Here is a 17,724-nt window from a genome sequence, read left to right as displayed (position 1 = left end):
GCTTTAATAATAAAGCAGAACACCTGAATTGTCCTCCCAAGATGAGGATGAAATCTTGAAAAATAAACAGATAAACAGCAAGAAGACTGTGTATATGGGAGAGAATAATAACAGATGAGACAGGCAGAGAGAGTAGAGGCAAAGACAGGAGGAGAGAGAGAACATAATTTTATTTTCTTGCTAGGGGTGACACTTCCAGCCAATTCAATATCATACTTATGTTTTGTTGCAGTGTTCCTCCTCCTGCTTGACATTTCTGGGTTAGAAAGTGCCTGTTGCAGCTCACCATTGCCATGTTTCACATAAATTCACATTACGATATTTCCACAGAAATTATCTTTTTTTGCTGTCGAGGACTGATCTTGTTCTCTTATTCTGGTCACGAGTAAGTCGTCTCAGGTGAAGGGAAGGAGGAGAAAGGCAGAATATTGTGGTGATGGAAATGTCACATTTGATAGAATCACTTTAATTACTTGCACATACTAAATTGTTCTTCATTGCCTGTACATTGTGTTGGCTAATGCCATGCTTTGAATGACACATTATTTCATGGGACAATGAAGAGAACGCATCTGGTGCTTTGTAATTTATTTTAATAATCATTTTAATTATAGCTTGAATCAATCATGGACGACCTTTAGTAGCATTCGATGAGCAACCAGTTACTTGCAAAGAGAAAGAATAAAGCCATCAAAACATGGTGACAGAGGCTTTAAAGCTAGTTCAGGACAATGTTAATCAAAACAAGGCTTTAACTACAACTAATACTACTACTAATAATAACAATAATAATGATACTACTACTTCTACTAATAATAATGCTAATAATAATAATTTTAAATTCAGATGTAGCTTGCTTATTTCCTTTTGATTTTTCCTCCTGATTTTAGCTTGCACCCTGACTGTTTATTGCAGGGGGGTGAATGTCATCAATCAGCATTAACCATCAGCTCTGAGCTATCGACTGATGATTCGCAACGGCAGAATCTCCTCTGACTCTAAAATGAAAGGCAGCAGCAGCGGCGGCGGCAGCGGCAACGGCAACGTGAGGCAGAGACACTCAGTTGATTGGCACCTCATTGAGTCTGGCAGGGGAGCCTTTGATTGCATTTGATCTGTCAATATCACATAATTGTTTTTCTTACATACATGGTGCCCTCTGTTTTTTTTGCAGATCTACTTTTCCATTTGACTGTAGCTATGGCATTGTGTAACAGTTTATTTTTTGCAGAACTTGTGATCATTTTGATGCATTATTTTGAAGTACAGACATTTGCTCCACCTACAGTGACCATTTTACCTACCTCCTTGTTGATACTGTGAGCAGAAAATAGTGTTTGTAAACTACCATCACCCAATATGTCATCATAACATCAGTGCATTAAGATTCATAACCCATACTAGACAGTTAGATTAGCTGCATATGGCTGTAAATCTGTCCTTCACAGCTACCCTAGGGTGTATCTGAGTAGCCAGTTATGCCTTGAAGCTTTAATTGGGCCCCTTTCAATTATCACATAAAATGTGTTACTGGAATACATATACGGAGCACACTTCTGTCTCCACAAGGATGAACTCAGCGTGTATTCTCTGAAGTTAGGCTAAAATTTAGTTTAAATTTCTTCTTAAATGGCACCCATAACTGCCAGAGGAACTGTTCAGGGCTGAGAGAGTAAACCCGTTCTCCACCACAAGGTCAGTGAAGAAGACAAGATTTAATTGAAATTGAAACTGTCTACCTGATAGTTTGAAATAATTAGCAGTATCAGATGGGAGAGAGGAAGAGTCGGGGATGATGAAAAATAAAGAGGACGTCAGCCTTGGATAAAAATGGCAGACCGGTGGCAAGTCATCTATTCTAGTGAATTAAATGTCACTTTGATTGACTGGACTTGACTCTGGATGTCACGCATGAAACTCAAACAAGTGATGTAAACAAGATACATGATACTGAAACTGCCAGAAGTATAGAGAGGGGTCCAGCCATTTTTTATTTTCATAGATAAGGCAAATGTATCAATGGAGCTTTGACCCAGGGTCTCATGCAATGGCCACTAAATGTTCATGGAAACTAAGCCTCTTGTCTCTGGCAAATACACTATCATGGATGCATGGCGCTCAAAATCACCTACCCTGTACTGGTAGCATTCTCATCCCACCCGTAAAACAAACTCTGCCACCCCTCAGCTCTGAAATACTTCAGAAGTCACTTCTGCCGGGCCCAACATTTCCGCACCAGTTAATAAAGGGGAAATGAATTGTATCAGTGTTGCTGTCTTTGCTCATAGTGAATAGGAAATTATCATAGAGATGGGTATTGGTGCCTTCACACAGTGAATTACATAGAGAGCGAGGCTGTTTCTCTCTCTGTCACATATTCACACACGCACTCACACACATGCACACGGCCGTGCGCACTCACACACAAACACAAACACAGTGGCTTGAAATAAACTGCAGGGTGAATTGGCTATAGTGATGTCATCGAGGCAGTGGTGATGAGCCAGGAAGCCCTGGCAATTTTCTCTTGCAATTCTACAAACACCCGGACATGTTAGTGACATTTAGGGTTTTTTGCAAACTTCCTTTCTGTCCATGCCATCCCCAGGCACTGCTAAGACATGTCAACATTAGAGTCAATACCAGATGCCAGGCAGAAGAAATGTGACATACCCTTGCCTCTTTGTGGGTGTTTGTCGTGTTAGAGGAGGACGAAACAACTGACACAAAGAGGATGGCACCCGGGGACAAACAATATATACAAGTGTCCTCAGGGCCTGACAGGCACACAAAATCAAAGATGTAGGGTGTTAATATCTGATAGTTAGCGCTCCAGGCTAAAGAGCATGAAAGACATTGAGGTCAATGGGCTGCCAGCAGTCTCTAGAGCAAAGTAGTTGCATGTCTATTTTCACCATCTCCTCCTCTGTGGACTGTTGTAACCACTGGAGCATTCTCTTTACCATCACAGACGGAACACAATCAGCAAACCAACTTTCTGCCTTTGTACTTTATTTTATTATAATTCTTTTTTTTCTACTGAGAGCCAAGAAGCGAAAGCAGTGCTAAAGACACCTTTTGAGGTTTTCAAATTGTTTGATTCCTTTGTGACGAAAATTTCTTCAAAAATTATTATTGCTTAAATAATTATATAATAAATATTCTGATCAAATCTAAAACAATGGCAAGGCAAATATATAATTTATAGGTATCAAACAAATGGCCAATTCTTTATTATAATCATTCATCAGTCATTCAATATAAAATATGTATCCAATTTCAATTTAGATATAATATAGGTAGAACCAAACTAAATACAAAAAAAAATTCTAATTACATTCATTTACATTTACATTTAAATTTATTCATTTGGCAGATGCTTTTATCCAAAGCGACTTACATTTAAGGAACAACATGCAAGCATCAGTAAAGTAAGGGATCTACGAGAAACAATAAGAGCAGCAATAAATACTAGTAAGAGCTATTAGTGTATACGGCATCAGTGGAATAAATACCTAGGGAAAGAAGTTAAAGAATAGTGCAGTCAATAATAAATAATTGTTAGGAGATAGAAGAAGAAGAAGAAGAAGAAGAGCACAGAAGTGCATGTTAGAGGTTCGGGGTTAGAGGTGTATTAAGAGTAAGTGTTCTTGGAAGAAATTAGTTTTTAAGAGCTTCTTGAAGTTTGAGAGGTACGCCCCTGCTATGATGTCATGTAGTTACTACTGCATTTGTACTTACATTTTTGTTATAGTATGTAATATCATCACCAGACACCTTTGTTATGTGCTGCAGTTAATCTGTCTCAGTAGCACCCTGTGAATCAGGTAATATTCGCTTCAATTGATTGTGTCTATGTAATGGTAGCAGTTTTTATGATGAGAGTGACTTGTGTTTATTTGGTCTGTAGAGTGAAACTGTAATGAATAGTTTGGTTCACTTAGAGTGCTGATACAAACGCAAAATGAGGCTTTTTTTTATCCTAGAGTAAATTGAAGTGACTACAGCAACAGATGTTTTAAGTATCAAACGATTTTCAGAATCAAACATGTTCATCAATTCCAGCATGTTTGTTTTCCTCACAAGTTTTCAAACATGTTCCTTTTATATTGCATTTTTTATGAGCTAAACCTTATGCTTATGGTTCAGCAACTGCCATTTTACACACTCTCTTTGCCTCTGTGTGTCTATCTGTATCTGTCGCTCTCACTGTTGTGAATGTTAGTTGACAATGCCTGCACTCACCACACCCCAAATTAAGTGTGTAGTGACAGAAACATTAACACAAGCCACTGAGTACCTCTGTGATTTAAGTGAGAGCATATCTGTCAGCAGGGCCCTGAAAAGTAAAAGGCATATATCTGAACTTTCAACGGCTGGTGTTTGGGTGGAGGATTGTGACAGTCAACATCAAAACAGTAAAAGTAAAGCTGTGATTTATTGAATGTGCCGCTTCTGTCTGCTTTCATGTTTGCCAGCGATATATTATATGACTTTTCTTCTGCTCTCAAGAACATGGCGATGCGGATGAATTAAACATGTTAAGCAGGAACAGGTCTTTCTCTGAAAGCCTTACCCTTTTCATGATAACCCCTTTTTAGACATTCAGTGGACTTATCACAGCATATAAATAGGACAGAATTCATTATTCAGGGGAGGTTTCAGTGAAAAATTAATAGTTGTCCCCGGAGGAGGGTCTGTGGCGCTCCTGAAAAGGAAAACCTTTAAAGTGTGCATGCACAGGGGGATCTGGAGAATGTCTGCCCCTCATACTAAAACCTTTACCATGCTACACTACACACTGATATTACAAATATAAGTTTGCTCATCACTAATGACTGTGACTAATACCGTATACAATCTGCATTCATGCCTAAGCTGTCCTCAAAACATTTTGAAGACGGAGAAAGAAAGGGAAACAGAAAAAGGGATAGCATGAGTGTATGCTGCCTGACTTTGACAGCTCATATAGATTACACATTTTGAGGATTCTGTAGTAGGACAAAAGCCCAGGACTTGAGCTGTTGACATCTGACAAGAGACTTCTTTTTTTTTGTGACTACACTGAATGATTTCACTTAGAAATACCTCACTGTACAATAAACACACACCCTAGAAAAACACAACAAAAACTGTATAGCAGCCTCTCAGCTCTGTCATATAAGAGATTACAATTTTCAGCATGCCCGGATCACTCATGCACTGAAATCACACTGCTGCTGGTGCTGAGTGGTTTTCAGCCTGCCAGTTATCTGTTGAAAGATGAGCTTCACGATGCCTTTGTATCCACTTCCTATCTGCCTGGCCATGGAAGCAATAACGGTAATGTATGGCTAAGGGAAAACAGAGCTAATCATCAATGACTGCAAGATATATAGCATATGCAGTGGCACCTTGTTTATTACCCTCTCCTCTCCTGCTGAATCCATCGGCTACACAGACAGGCTGCCAGTTCTTAGGGCTTCTTCAATGTTAATTTGATTCATTCTTGTTTCCCATAATAATTGGGGGCAATGGGTCAGTGTGATGAATTTGCTCGTTACATGACACAAGATGTCGCACAGTGGTGGCTGCTGTACAGTTTGTCTCTCTAGCCTCTCCTCCATCATGCGAAGCGGAGGCCTCGTTTTTTATTAGCTATTGTTTCAAAACATCCAGTCTTTGCACCCGGCTCCTAATGCAACAGGTTTAATTCTTTGAGGGCCTGCTTTGAATCAGCTTTTAATTTGATTGTAAAAGAAAAGCTAAGAGTGTTATAAGTGACATTTACATTTTAGATCAAAGTCATTTCCAAGAAATCATGATTGTTTAGATAGTATTCCTGCTGGAACAATCCAATCTCCTCCCAAATATCAGCCAACTTTGTCAAGTCGCACTTAATCAGCCTATTTTCCTTTCTTTCTTAATCCTTCAAAAATATTTTCACGTCCTTTTCATTCCACACTCTTTATTTTCATTTCCCAGACCTCACATTATCTACACAATATGGAAATGTTCAGACATTCATCCATGTGCAATGAATTTTAAGGTGGATTCACATTTTTTTAATCCTATAAATATGTATTTATGTATTGCTTCCTTGTCAGTGACAGCACACCTACAGTGTAACCACAGTATCATCCAGTGTTTGCAGTGAAGACTCAGAAAGAAGAGAATGAATGGCTGCTCTTGTATGAGATTTTAAACAGCACAGGTATATGTGTCTGTGTGTGTGTGTGTGTGTGTGTGTGTGTGTGTGTGTGTGTGTGTGTGTGTGTGTGTGTGTGTGTGTGTGTGTGCATCTACATGAGCATGTGTTGTATTTCTACCCCCCATAGAAACTCTGTGCCTCCTCCTCTGTGTGTCATTGTGGTGATGAGCACTGATTGCAGACTGTTAGGGTGTTTGCACCTCTCATCTATCTGGCACATGCTGAGTATTTGGCCAGGCCTGATTGTGTTGTTGGTGACACTGGCATCTTGTCCTCGGGAGGGGAGGCCCAATAGTGGTCCAGACATAATGAAGGAGATGTAATCAACCAATGTCACACACAAAAAGTCAAGTGTCAAGAAGAAAGCTGTTTTTGTGTTCTAGCTTCCCAACTGTGTTCTCTGTTGATGGGAATCATACAATTGGGATTGCTGATGTCGTGGCTTGGTTTTTTGTAAACATTTTTACACTGAGGTGATCTGAAAATTTTAGGTGTTTTTTCTCCCTTTGGCAGCAAAAGTGACATTGAGATAAAGGAATTTACATTAAATTAAGTCTGTACATTGTGTTGGTGTTGTATATTCTCAGTGGAGGAATGGTTGATTCAACCTACAACATACTTTTAATCAATGGTAACAAAAAGAAAGAAGCAAGTGCTTGGCACTGGGTTGTTCAAGAGATCCTTTCTCTCTTTGTGCACTTTGTCCTCTCTCTGTGCTTTGTCATTTGTTTTGGTGTTCTAATCTCAGCCAAGTCAATAATATTCTTTGTTGTCTGAAATTGTGTGTCGGGAACAAAAAGGCCTCCTCCTTTTGTTGAAAGTACCTGTCTGTGACTTTTCACTCTCTCTCAGACTCCCAGATAAAGTAATCATTAGATGTTGTTTTCTGCCTGCAATTACTTTCAGTTACAATGGGTCAAACACTTGGAAAGCAAAAGGGGTCGAGAGTAGACAAGGCTAGATGGATTACAGGCGAGGAACTGTATAGGTCCCACAAGTGCTGATAAATACGTATGTGGCTCAGAGACTCACCATGTTCAGCGGCGTCTCAGTAAGTGCATCAAAAGTAATTAGTCCAGAGTATATATGGACAACCTCGCTCCCCTCTTATCTGCATCACATTGTCTCCTTTAAAAAAGGCCATTCATTGCATCTGGCACTATTTGTTTTAAAAAGTAAAAAAAAAAAGAAGAGAGGAGCAATGGTCTTGCTATTTCTTATATCTCACGATACCCATCTCATACCCAACGTATGTTTCAGTCCACTACGGCCTTATCACAGTAATTCACTCGAATGCAGTTCTCAGGCCATGTGATCACTGATGACAACATATGTCTATTTTCTCAGTCCACATTCTATAATAAAATCTTGTTAATGAAATTCTGCAGTAGCTGTCTATACCAGTGCAGCACCGTATAGATCATAACACATGTCAGTGTCCGACATGGCACCACTGACCTCTGCGGCACAGTTGATCTCTGCCTTCCAAAGAGCATGCCAAGTTTTTATTGCTACAATGGAATTTTACTTCTTCCTCCACATCCTTGTCAGCAGTGACAATGACAGCTCTTATTGCCTTTGCCAGGGATTATACTGTACCTCCTCCTGATAACAGTAAAAGAAAACCAAATAGCATTTCATTCTGACGTGCAGAGAAACCTTAAATTTTAGACTCATTGCCAGAGACAGGCTTTTTACAGAGAAGTCACAGACCTAGTCTTCTGAGCCTAAATATTCTTATTTCATTTTTAATGTAATGTATATGCAGGACTGGCAGAGAGTTCTCATTCCTACAACCCAGAGAAACCAGACTCTCATGAGCTTTGGGATAGAACATGAACTTATATATGAGTACCCGTCATCAAAACTATAAATCAGTCATAAGTGTGCATCTTAAATTTGAGCCCCTAGAAAGCAGGGAGGATGGTGAAATGCGTCAATTGTATTTGTAGTCCTGTGAAAGTGAGACATTAGTTTCTTGTTCAAATGATGATTGCCAGAGCTGTGATGAAAGTAATGACATTTCTCTTTTCAGTGCAACACCAAGGGGTTTAAATAGCGCTATTATTATTAATGACCATCCATTTGCTTATCCAGATTGTACATTTGGAGAGGGTATAAGGCCGAGTGAACTGATAAAGTCTTGGTAATTACAAACCCAATTATTTCTACTGAGATTCTATTTGTTTGAAAAAATCGTCCATATTCTTGTGTTTCTATCTTTTGGTCTCAAGATACATGCTCATGTACCCTCTGTGCCTCTTTTTCTCACTCTCGGTTTCATCTCATCCCCTATCACACAAGAACACATAATGTGATAATGATAATATTTATGCACTCATGAGCAGTAGTACTTGTAGTACTCCAGGTTGGTTCTATTGCTCTTGATGAAAGACAAGTCGATTTTAAAACAACTTGTGCAGCTGAATTCAATCTTCTTTGCATTTTTATTTTATTTTCTGGCACCATTAAACCCGCTGATGAGGGGCAGAGCTGGTGTTTATTTTCTTGGCATAGTTACATTCTGGAGTATATATGAACTTTTTCACTTTTGTGAATGTTCTGTGACTTGAAAAAAAAACTTTTAGCTTTCTAAGTCATCGCAGTGAATGCTAGAAGAAGGCTGTCTGTAGGATAAAGTTTTCATTTCACAATACATGAGTTGGATGCATGTATGTTTCAGGCTAGAAATTGAAAAGACTGCACCAATTAACACTGTAGGATGAGTCAGGTTGCCTAGTCCACCTTCCTGATGGCTGTTTGAGGAACTTAATGTCCTAGATGCATGCAATTATCCTTTTAATTAGCAATAATGAGTTTGTGCATGCTGAAATAATAAGTTGAATCGTGATATGTGTGCAGACCTTAATGTGAAGCTCATCAAGATGTAACAAGCTCTGTCAGTAAATATCATCAACTGTCATGTTAAATATTTCATGCTATTGTGGTGAAAAGCCCAGATCAGCCGGCTAATATGCATCCTAGCTGTGTGCCTGTGTTTCTGCCTGTCTTAGTGCGTTTCATGGCCATCGGGGAAAAAAAACAAGTGTGACTGAATGCATACCAGTATAATTCAAAGGCAATATATGTATTACTTAGACATAAAATGTCAAGATTCCAGACATTTTGTTTGTAAAATAGCACTTGAACAACCTCATGGGATCGAGCCTTGCTCTGTTTATCATGGCTAAATTACATTACCTTGATGCTGAAATGTAAGCAATTATGTATATATATATATTACAGACTGTGTAATAAACTTGCCATTAGCATGCAGCAGCATGGGCCAAAAATGTAATTGCTGCTTATTATTTCAGCATTACAACCTATATTAATATCCAAAACAGAAATGGCCATGCACACAACAAATATAACCAGAATAATCCTACAATATATTTACCACTCTTTTCAAAATTGTAGTGAAGGCACTGGTGCACCATGCATGATTATTGTTTTAAATTAGAATATGAATTGGTTTCCTGGGATGTAGTATGATATAATATCAAAAGCTGTACTGTTTTTTTTCTCTGCTACAACAACACTAACTAAAGTCCTAAACATATTTTCAAAGTCTGAACAAAAAAGTAATGTAAGTCTCAAAAAGTTTTGTAGAGCTACTGAATTGGATTAGAAAATATTATAGAGAAGCATTTGCGCCACGTTAAACCCACCATGTGCCCAGTCAAATAGCAAGCTGTAATTTGCCCAGTATTTTCATTTAGTACAAAAAGCAATTTTGGGGATTCCTTTGCATGCCACGTAGTTTTCTCATACCTCTCTCTTACACATGTCCAATATTTATACAAGCTGTAATGTTTGACCGTACAAATGGAAGGTCAGCTGAAGGTGGATGCAGCATTGTTCGATCTGTGGCTGGCCAAAGGATGTGTTGATGTTGCAGAACAAGATTGCTGTAGGGTACTGGTATTGACCTTGCATATGACCATAAGATCAAATAGAAATGTAGAACTGTGGCACTGCGGGGTGTTTCGAAATACGCAACAAGACCATGGATAATAGATTACCTCATGACAGGGCAGTCAAATTTGCCTGCAGGCTGTTTTGAATCTGAACATGAATTGAATACCACTTCATTTCTGGGGTGAACAGCAGTTAGTTATTCAAGGGGTTAACTTGCAATAGATGCTCAGTCGACTCTACAGAGTAACTAAAAAGGTATCACAATTTTGTTTCAACGACATAGTCACTGCTCAGTAAAGATGAATCATCTCAAATGAGAACAGTAGGTCTGATCCCAGTCGTACTGTCTATTACACCCAATTGTTTGCCATTATCCCCACTTGTCTGCCATTCAAATTTCCTTAAAGGAATGTAGAAAAGAATGTTCTCAGCATCAGGGGATCCACGGCGTCAGTGATGTGTGATCCCCCCCTAAAGCTCCACGGGGTACAGTTGTTTCCCCTGAATACAAAAGACAGCGGCATCACAAGCATGCTGCGGCATACCTCTAGCTGACGAAAGCAGCCAGAGCTGTCAGCGACATCACTCACGACGTGCTCCTACCCTCCCAAACCCGCCATCGCCTATCCACACTATCCCACAGGAATAGAAAATAGTACAGGCCCATGTCTTTTGGAGAGGCTGGAAATGAAATATTGCATGCAAAACCTGGAGACACTGAAGGCTGTTGACACAGAACTGCTGTGAGTTCAAGTTGTGTGAAGTCATGGAGACACAGACTACCTTCATCTGTAAAGTGAACTAAGTTAAAGACAGTTTCACCTTTGGATGCACTGATCATTTAAATTTGAGGAGGAGGGAGGAAATCCAGCAAAGACAAACCTTTGAATGTGTGTATTTTTGTTAGGAACAGGAACATGTATTTGTGTGTCCAAGTAACTGCTTATGGAATAACAAGTTCATGCTAACAGCATTACCTCATCAAAACCGGCAGTACCCCGAAAAGGTATTACCGACGGCAGAAAACCCTTGGAGAGAGATTGAGTCAGTGCACAGCCGAGACTTGGCTCGGCCCTATTGTCCTAGCTCAGAGAATGAGAAAGCAGCATCCATTTTTGCCTTAATGAAGTTAGTGACCCTCTGAAAGGTGACACATTTACCGCCCAGGGGATTTATACACTCCTGCTCCAAGGCTCTAGTTCAATATGGAGAGGACAGATTTGACTCCACGTGGGCACTCCAAATATATCCTCACAATTTATACCAGGCGATTCATTTTCAGACACTGCTCTCATAATTAAAGTTGACGCTGTGCTGTTCAATCTGCGGTGGCACAGAAATACAAAAAAGTGAGTGCACTGGGCCGTTATATGACAATATAGATAGTTTTGGGAGGCCAGACTGGTATCACTAATGTAGAGTAATCAGAATATTCATTTTCATTTTGTAGAATGCCATAAAACAATAAACAAGGTGAAAAGAAGATTTGCAGATGTCTCTGGAATAGAATTAGACAGAGCATGCAGAACTTGTGTGCATGAAGGAAATAGTCGCCCCTGTGTACTAGGGTCTAAGACCGCTTAATTATTTATAGCATTCTTACTTATGCAAATATACTAAATAATTTCTACATGACAGCTTGAAGCTGAGGCCTAGAGGAGCGATGTGATGTTTGAATGAGGACCCCTCTTTCCTTTGCATGGCCTCAGAAACATAACACTGCAGGCTCCTGGTTGCCTTGGTGCACACTGTTTTACATTCTAATTATCTGGCTTGACAGGCTTTATTGCTGAGGCTCAATGCTGAGGCCTCATCCCAGACTCATTCCACATGTGATGTCAGTGCCGGGATAATGAGATAAGATAGTTTGAGTGCTTAGCCTTGCCCACTGGCCTCCTCATTCAGTTTTCAGTATTTTCTTCCCTTCCAAGCATGCAACCTAAATGCTGCCACAATTAACCATCTATATTAATTATACCTGAATATGCTAATGCTCGCAGGATCCTGGCATAATAGGATTTTTTTTCTCAAGTTCTCCCTATTTTAGTTTTCTTACTTGACAAGATTTATTTTGGATTCTGAAAGATCAAAAGGGTTTGAGGTGTGCCACATTGACAGTGATTACAATAAACAATGCTTTGTTAAGATGTTCATTAAATATATAATACAGTAGTCCAATCCAAGACACAAACAGCAAGACATTTTTTTTCTTACTCTAATTAAGCTACAGGGAATTCCTTACATATTGTAGGTAAACAGACAGAGTCATGGGAATACCAATGGAAATTAAATGCTCTGCTGGTGTTTTTCTCATTACAAGATGAAATGAAACATTTATCACTGACTTTCATTTCGCTAAAAGGCTGACATTTTGTGGGTCAACCACTGATAAGGCGACAAATTTCTTTTATTTACATTATGATTCATGAGTTCATTCAGAGCTTTTACAGCACTGCATTCCAGCTGCATTCTCTGTATGTTCTGACCTGTTGGATTAACTATGTTGTTTTCTTCTTTCTCTCTTCCTCTCCTTTTTTTTTTCATAGCCATTGAGGTGAACCTGCAGAAAGCCTTGGCTGAGGCCTCTGAGACCTGTACCCAGGAGTGTCTGATCCTGGGCCACTCCGACAGCTGCTGGATGCCCCCAGCCCTGGCCCAGTTCCAGGGTGCTGGCAGCCCCAACTCCGCCCCTACCACCACCGCTATCGCCGTTACAATGCCCTCTTTTGGCTTCCAGCAGAGTTTTGCCCGTGGAGCCAAAGCTAACATGGGCAGCATCGGGGTCATGGATGGTCGCCATACCCTGGGCAGGTCTGTGCCCAAAAAAGATGACCTGGACAAAGGGATCAACCGGCCACAGTTCTACAACACCCTTGATAGACACTGTGGTAGTAAGAAGGAGGACCCCGTCAAAGTCATCCCCCTGGCGAGCTTCTCCTCCCCCGGGCAGCAGACGCCCACTGGCGGGGGCAGCAGCTCTTTCTTACATGAGCACCAGTTATAAGAGTAAAAGACAGATCTTCATTGCCCCTGACATACATGTGACTCAATCAATAGATGGCTTTTTGTCAGTGACTTTATGATCAGTATGTATGCGTACGAATGGAGGTATGCATAATTTGAATAACTTTGACCAGCTCAGTTTTACTAATGAAGGCATCTGAGAATGGATTCAATCATGATGATCTTGTTCAGACAAAATCATATACGATCAGTCTGTCAGCTTAGGTATAGGGAGGGAAATATAAGTCTTGACATAGCAGACCCATGTATAATAAACAAAGTTAGTTCTATACCAAAGTAGTTCCATCACAGAAAAATTTTTGCTTTCAGTTCAGTGATGTTTGCTTAGTGATGAGAAAGGGCAAAGTATGCTTTAAGCTCCTTGGGCAAAGCTTAGTGGAACTGTGTCCTAAAACACCATTTTCTCGTGCAGAAAAACACATGCAAACACAGTACTTTGTGTTGAGTGAGCTAAATTGGGATAAATGTTAATTATGAGCTCTGGGTGGATGGTGTGTCTGTTTAAGTTCTAGTGAAATATTGCTCTGTATAACACGCAGCACAAACTCCTTTGGTGGTGGAAGATGTTTCTTTTGTCTTGCCTGAACGTGTTTCAGAAGTCTATTTTGGTCAGGGGACTGCAGAAGGATAAAAAAAAAGTCTACAAAGCGTAACTAGGCCAATGGTAGACAGCACCGGTAATTTTTTGCATTCTACATTTTCACCACAGACCAGTGCACAAAATATACGAAAATAAAAACACAAACTCCTGCACACACACATATTGTGCTTGCTCCATCTCTGCCAACTCTATTAAGAAAGTGTTCTAGCACTTCTAATGCACTTCTAGCATTATCTCAGTAGCTTAGCCTTGAAAGACTCAGGCAGATGCACTTTGGAAACGTAGCTTTTGTTTCCTTGCCTTTGTTTCTATGTCTCACATTTTCTTGCTCAGAAACACTCACATATTAACAGCTAAAAGCCAATTGTGAAATTCTCAGTCCAGTTACTTTGATGTGTGATCTCAGTAGTGATCCTCATTGTGGCTAGGGGGGCTGAATGGGTCTCTTGGCTAGCCAGAAACATGCAAACATGAACAGGTTACAAGCACTCAGAAATATTAGCTTTATCCGTTCCTTCTCTTCCCATAATATCATTAATAGCACCTATTGGTCTTGCTATTAATTACCATTGTGTGTTTTCATACATCAGTTTGGCTGCAAAGTTTCTATTATGAGTTTTTACTATGTGTTGACACTGGAATAATAGACCAGGGTGCAAGAATATCTTCAGGGCCCTGAGTCTGACTGAATTATTGATGATAATGTTATTTTTGCAGTTACCATAAGAATAGGCATTGGCACTATTTGAAAGGACCTCCCTGCAGGCTGCCCCTCACCATGGTTCCATCATACACACACTCACTGACTATGTGTGTAAATTGTACTGATGATGATAACTACTTCAGACTAACTTGCTGCTGTAACAGATTGGGTGCAGTATAATCTATTGCTACAGCAATAAGTGACTTTGCTGATATCCATTTTTCTTCCCAGTAACATCCAAGCCAGGTGTCTGCATCATCAGGTATATGATTCATGCGATTCATTTTCTTGTACCATCTTGCAAATTGGGAACAGGCCTAAATGTATAATGCAATGTGGCATTCTCGTGGGAGGGTGCAAGGCAAATTGTGTTTGCATGCTCTTAGCTACCACACCTATTTTCTCTGATACTTTGGGTCAGGACTCTTATCATTATTAAGAGCATTTATCTGGGACTCAGTGAAATGATCACTTAAAGGAACAGTGTGTCAAGGACACAGAGAGGGACAATTCAATTTTGACTCAGTCAATTACAGAAATTAAATAAATTCAAAACAAGCAACATAAATAAATTATGCTTTAAATATCTATAGATGAAATTGTCCCTGTTTGGGACCAATTTCAATTCCAACTCATTTCTTTGTTATAGTATAGACATGTATCATAAAATCAGAAGAAGCACATATCAAAGAAAGCATACATCATGATGTCACTGAAAATTGGAATATTACTCACTGACAAAAGAAAATCCATTGCACTTGTGATATGATCCAAAAGTTGCCTCAAAATCCTCACAAGTCTTTTCAGACTATGTTCACAATTATGTGAATAAGTAGTCAAATGGATTCATGGTTGGATCTTTTCAACAAAAATAAATCTGAATGAAAAATAACAATTAGGATTTTAAGAAACTTCCCCTTTCAATAACAATGAGAAGTACATACATTATCTGCTGTTGGAGTGTTTATAAATATGACACAGGAAATTGTGCCCTTCCTCATATCATGGAGGGAGAGAATATCCATATGGGATAATTCACTGTCACACTTTAATAAAAGATGTGATTGAAATAATGTATCCAATCACATGTGTACAGTAAGCACAATATTATGTGTAAACCTCACCTCCTTTTAACTTACTCTGCCTACATAACTCCTATGTACTGTAATGTTGCAGCAGCTACATTACTTGAAAGACAACTTCTAGAGGTAATACTAGTTTAATAACTGCACGAATGTACATCTGCAGGATGTTGCTTTTGATACTAACATGACTTTTATGTCTACTGCAGTCCTGTTTTTGTTTACCATATGCTTTTCTAGAGCTAAAAGTAGTGGTGTTTTATTTATTTACTTTTCAAACAAATAGTCTACCATATGAATGTGCAACAGTTTTTATGGGATGAGGCTCTTCCGCATAAGTAGTATTGCTCCGTGTCAGGAGGTTTTCATCCTTCACAAAACACAGTGAAATAGGCAAAATGTTAAGGGTGATCATGGGTTTTCACTTTGCATGATTCTGCTCTCACTGTTTGTTTGTTTTTCATATTTATCTAATTTCCTCTGCCCGAACAGTAAACATGGTATACATAAAACTGAAGATTGTTGTTTTTTTTTTTCAGGACATTTCTATTCAAAATGTGTGTCATTATTACCATGTCAACTTGTGTCATGATTTGCATGAACTGTTTGGACTTCCACGAGGCGTTTTGACACTTGACTATGTAGTTCATGCATCCATCATTAGATTCAATGTCAGTATTGATGTTTACTGCTCTACCTGTTTGTCTGTCTTATAAAACAAAACAAATGTTACACAACAAATGTCAAAGTTTGTGAAGTGTGCGTTTCACTTATGCCTCTATACGTACACACAAATATCTATAATGTCAGGAAAACTGGATTTTAAACTGTATATAGCAGTACCCCTAAGTACTAGTAATGGTTAAAAAACTGCAAATACACATACAGTAAAGACTAAAGGCTACAGGCTAAATTCTGGAATTTGCAATGTTGAGCAAAAGGGAAAACATAAGAAGTGATGAGATGACAATCTCTGTTGTAATGTAAATGGATTCATATGCATAATATTAATGAGAGTGTGTTTGAATGTGTTTATAAGTGATCTTGTATGTGTGTGAGGGAGCGTTAGTGTCTCCTTGCATGTGTGAACGTGTGTGTTTGTGTGTGTGTGTGAGTGTGTGTGCACATATGTGTATTCTGGCATGCACCTTGTCAGAATATTTTATGTACACAAATGTATCTTGTACAAAACTATATCAAAATATAAGACTTAAGTATATGCTTGTAAATTAGTCATCAGTGAGTCAGGTCAACTTTGCTTTGACAGAAGGCTTCAGTGCTTGCCAGCAAATCTGTATTGGTCAGTTAAGCTATATACAGTCTGTGTTGTCATGCCGTTGTAAGATATCCCATTTAAATCTATGAAAAAAATGACCTTCCATATGGTGAAATGATTTTTCTTGTCATTGAATTTTACTTGAGCCATTAAATATTGAGTCCTCAAAGTATGCATGAATTATGTTTGTCCTTCACTTTACATTGTTATTAATTTTTTCTAAGAGCATTGTCATGTCAGTGATAGATGTGGTGTGAGAGCATACTGCCACTGTATTCCAATTATGACAATTACAAGTTAATGATATAGGACCCATCAAATTGGACCTTCATTATTGCTGGAAAGTAATACCACTGGGGAAGAAATTCAACTTATGACATGTGTATATTTAAACACAAAAATACCATGAAATGTAGGCTTATGTAGGGGTTTTACTTTCATACTTCCACTAAAGAGTAGCTTTTTTGCATAATATCATTACATGTCTCTTTTAAGGCAGTTAAGGGTTAAAAATACTTTGTATTGTTTTTTGTTTTTTTTTTAAATATGAACATATTAATTGATTAATTACATGTAATACTTGTTATAATTACAGCAAACAAAACACATGCATCTGTCAGTCTCTATGTCATACGTGCAAGGGAAACACTCCACTTTCTTTCTTTTATATTTAATGATGAATTGTCAGTGTGGTGACACACTGGGTGCATATACTAATATCCAAACTGACAAGAGCTATTCTTTTTCTGGCACTAGGGACATCAGCTAAACCCAGAGTTAGTGGCAGTGGATATTGCCACTCACATTGCCATCCACAAAAAATCACATTTACATACATTACACTTACATACACATGCCAATTTTTCTAAAAGCATTTTCTTCCTAACTTAATTGTTAACAGCAAACATATTTGTTTCAAGTATATCA

General features: G+C 38.8%; 1 protein-coding gene across 2 annotated transcripts in view; it reads left to right on the top strand.

The window, feature by feature from the left end:
• Positions 1 to 16,969, top strand: part of pcdh11 (protocadherin 11) — a 135,941-nt gene extending 118,972 nt beyond the window's left edge. For both annotated transcript variants that reach the window (XM_038699988.1, XM_038699987.1), the window contains one exon: positions 12,658 to 16,969. In XM_038699988.1, the coding sequence (XP_038555916.1) occupies positions 12,658 to 13,115 (458 nt within the window). In that variant the 3' untranslated portion in view covers positions 13,116 to 16,969. The remainder of the gene's footprint in view (positions 1 to 12,657) is intronic.
• The last annotated feature ends 755 nt before the right edge of the window (positions 16,970 to 17,724 follow it).

The sequence above is a fragment of the Micropterus salmoides genome, unplaced genomic scaffold (assembly GCF_014851395.1).
Source record: "Micropterus salmoides isolate LMB-PRFRI ecotype aquatic unplaced genomic scaffold, ASM1485139v1 Ms_hic_scaffold_5, whole genome shotgun sequence".
In the NCBI taxonomy this organism is placed as follows: Eukaryota; Metazoa; Chordata; class Actinopteri; order Centrarchiformes; family Centrarchidae; genus Micropterus; species Micropterus salmoides.
This window is presented reverse-complemented; position numbering and strand designations above follow the sequence as displayed.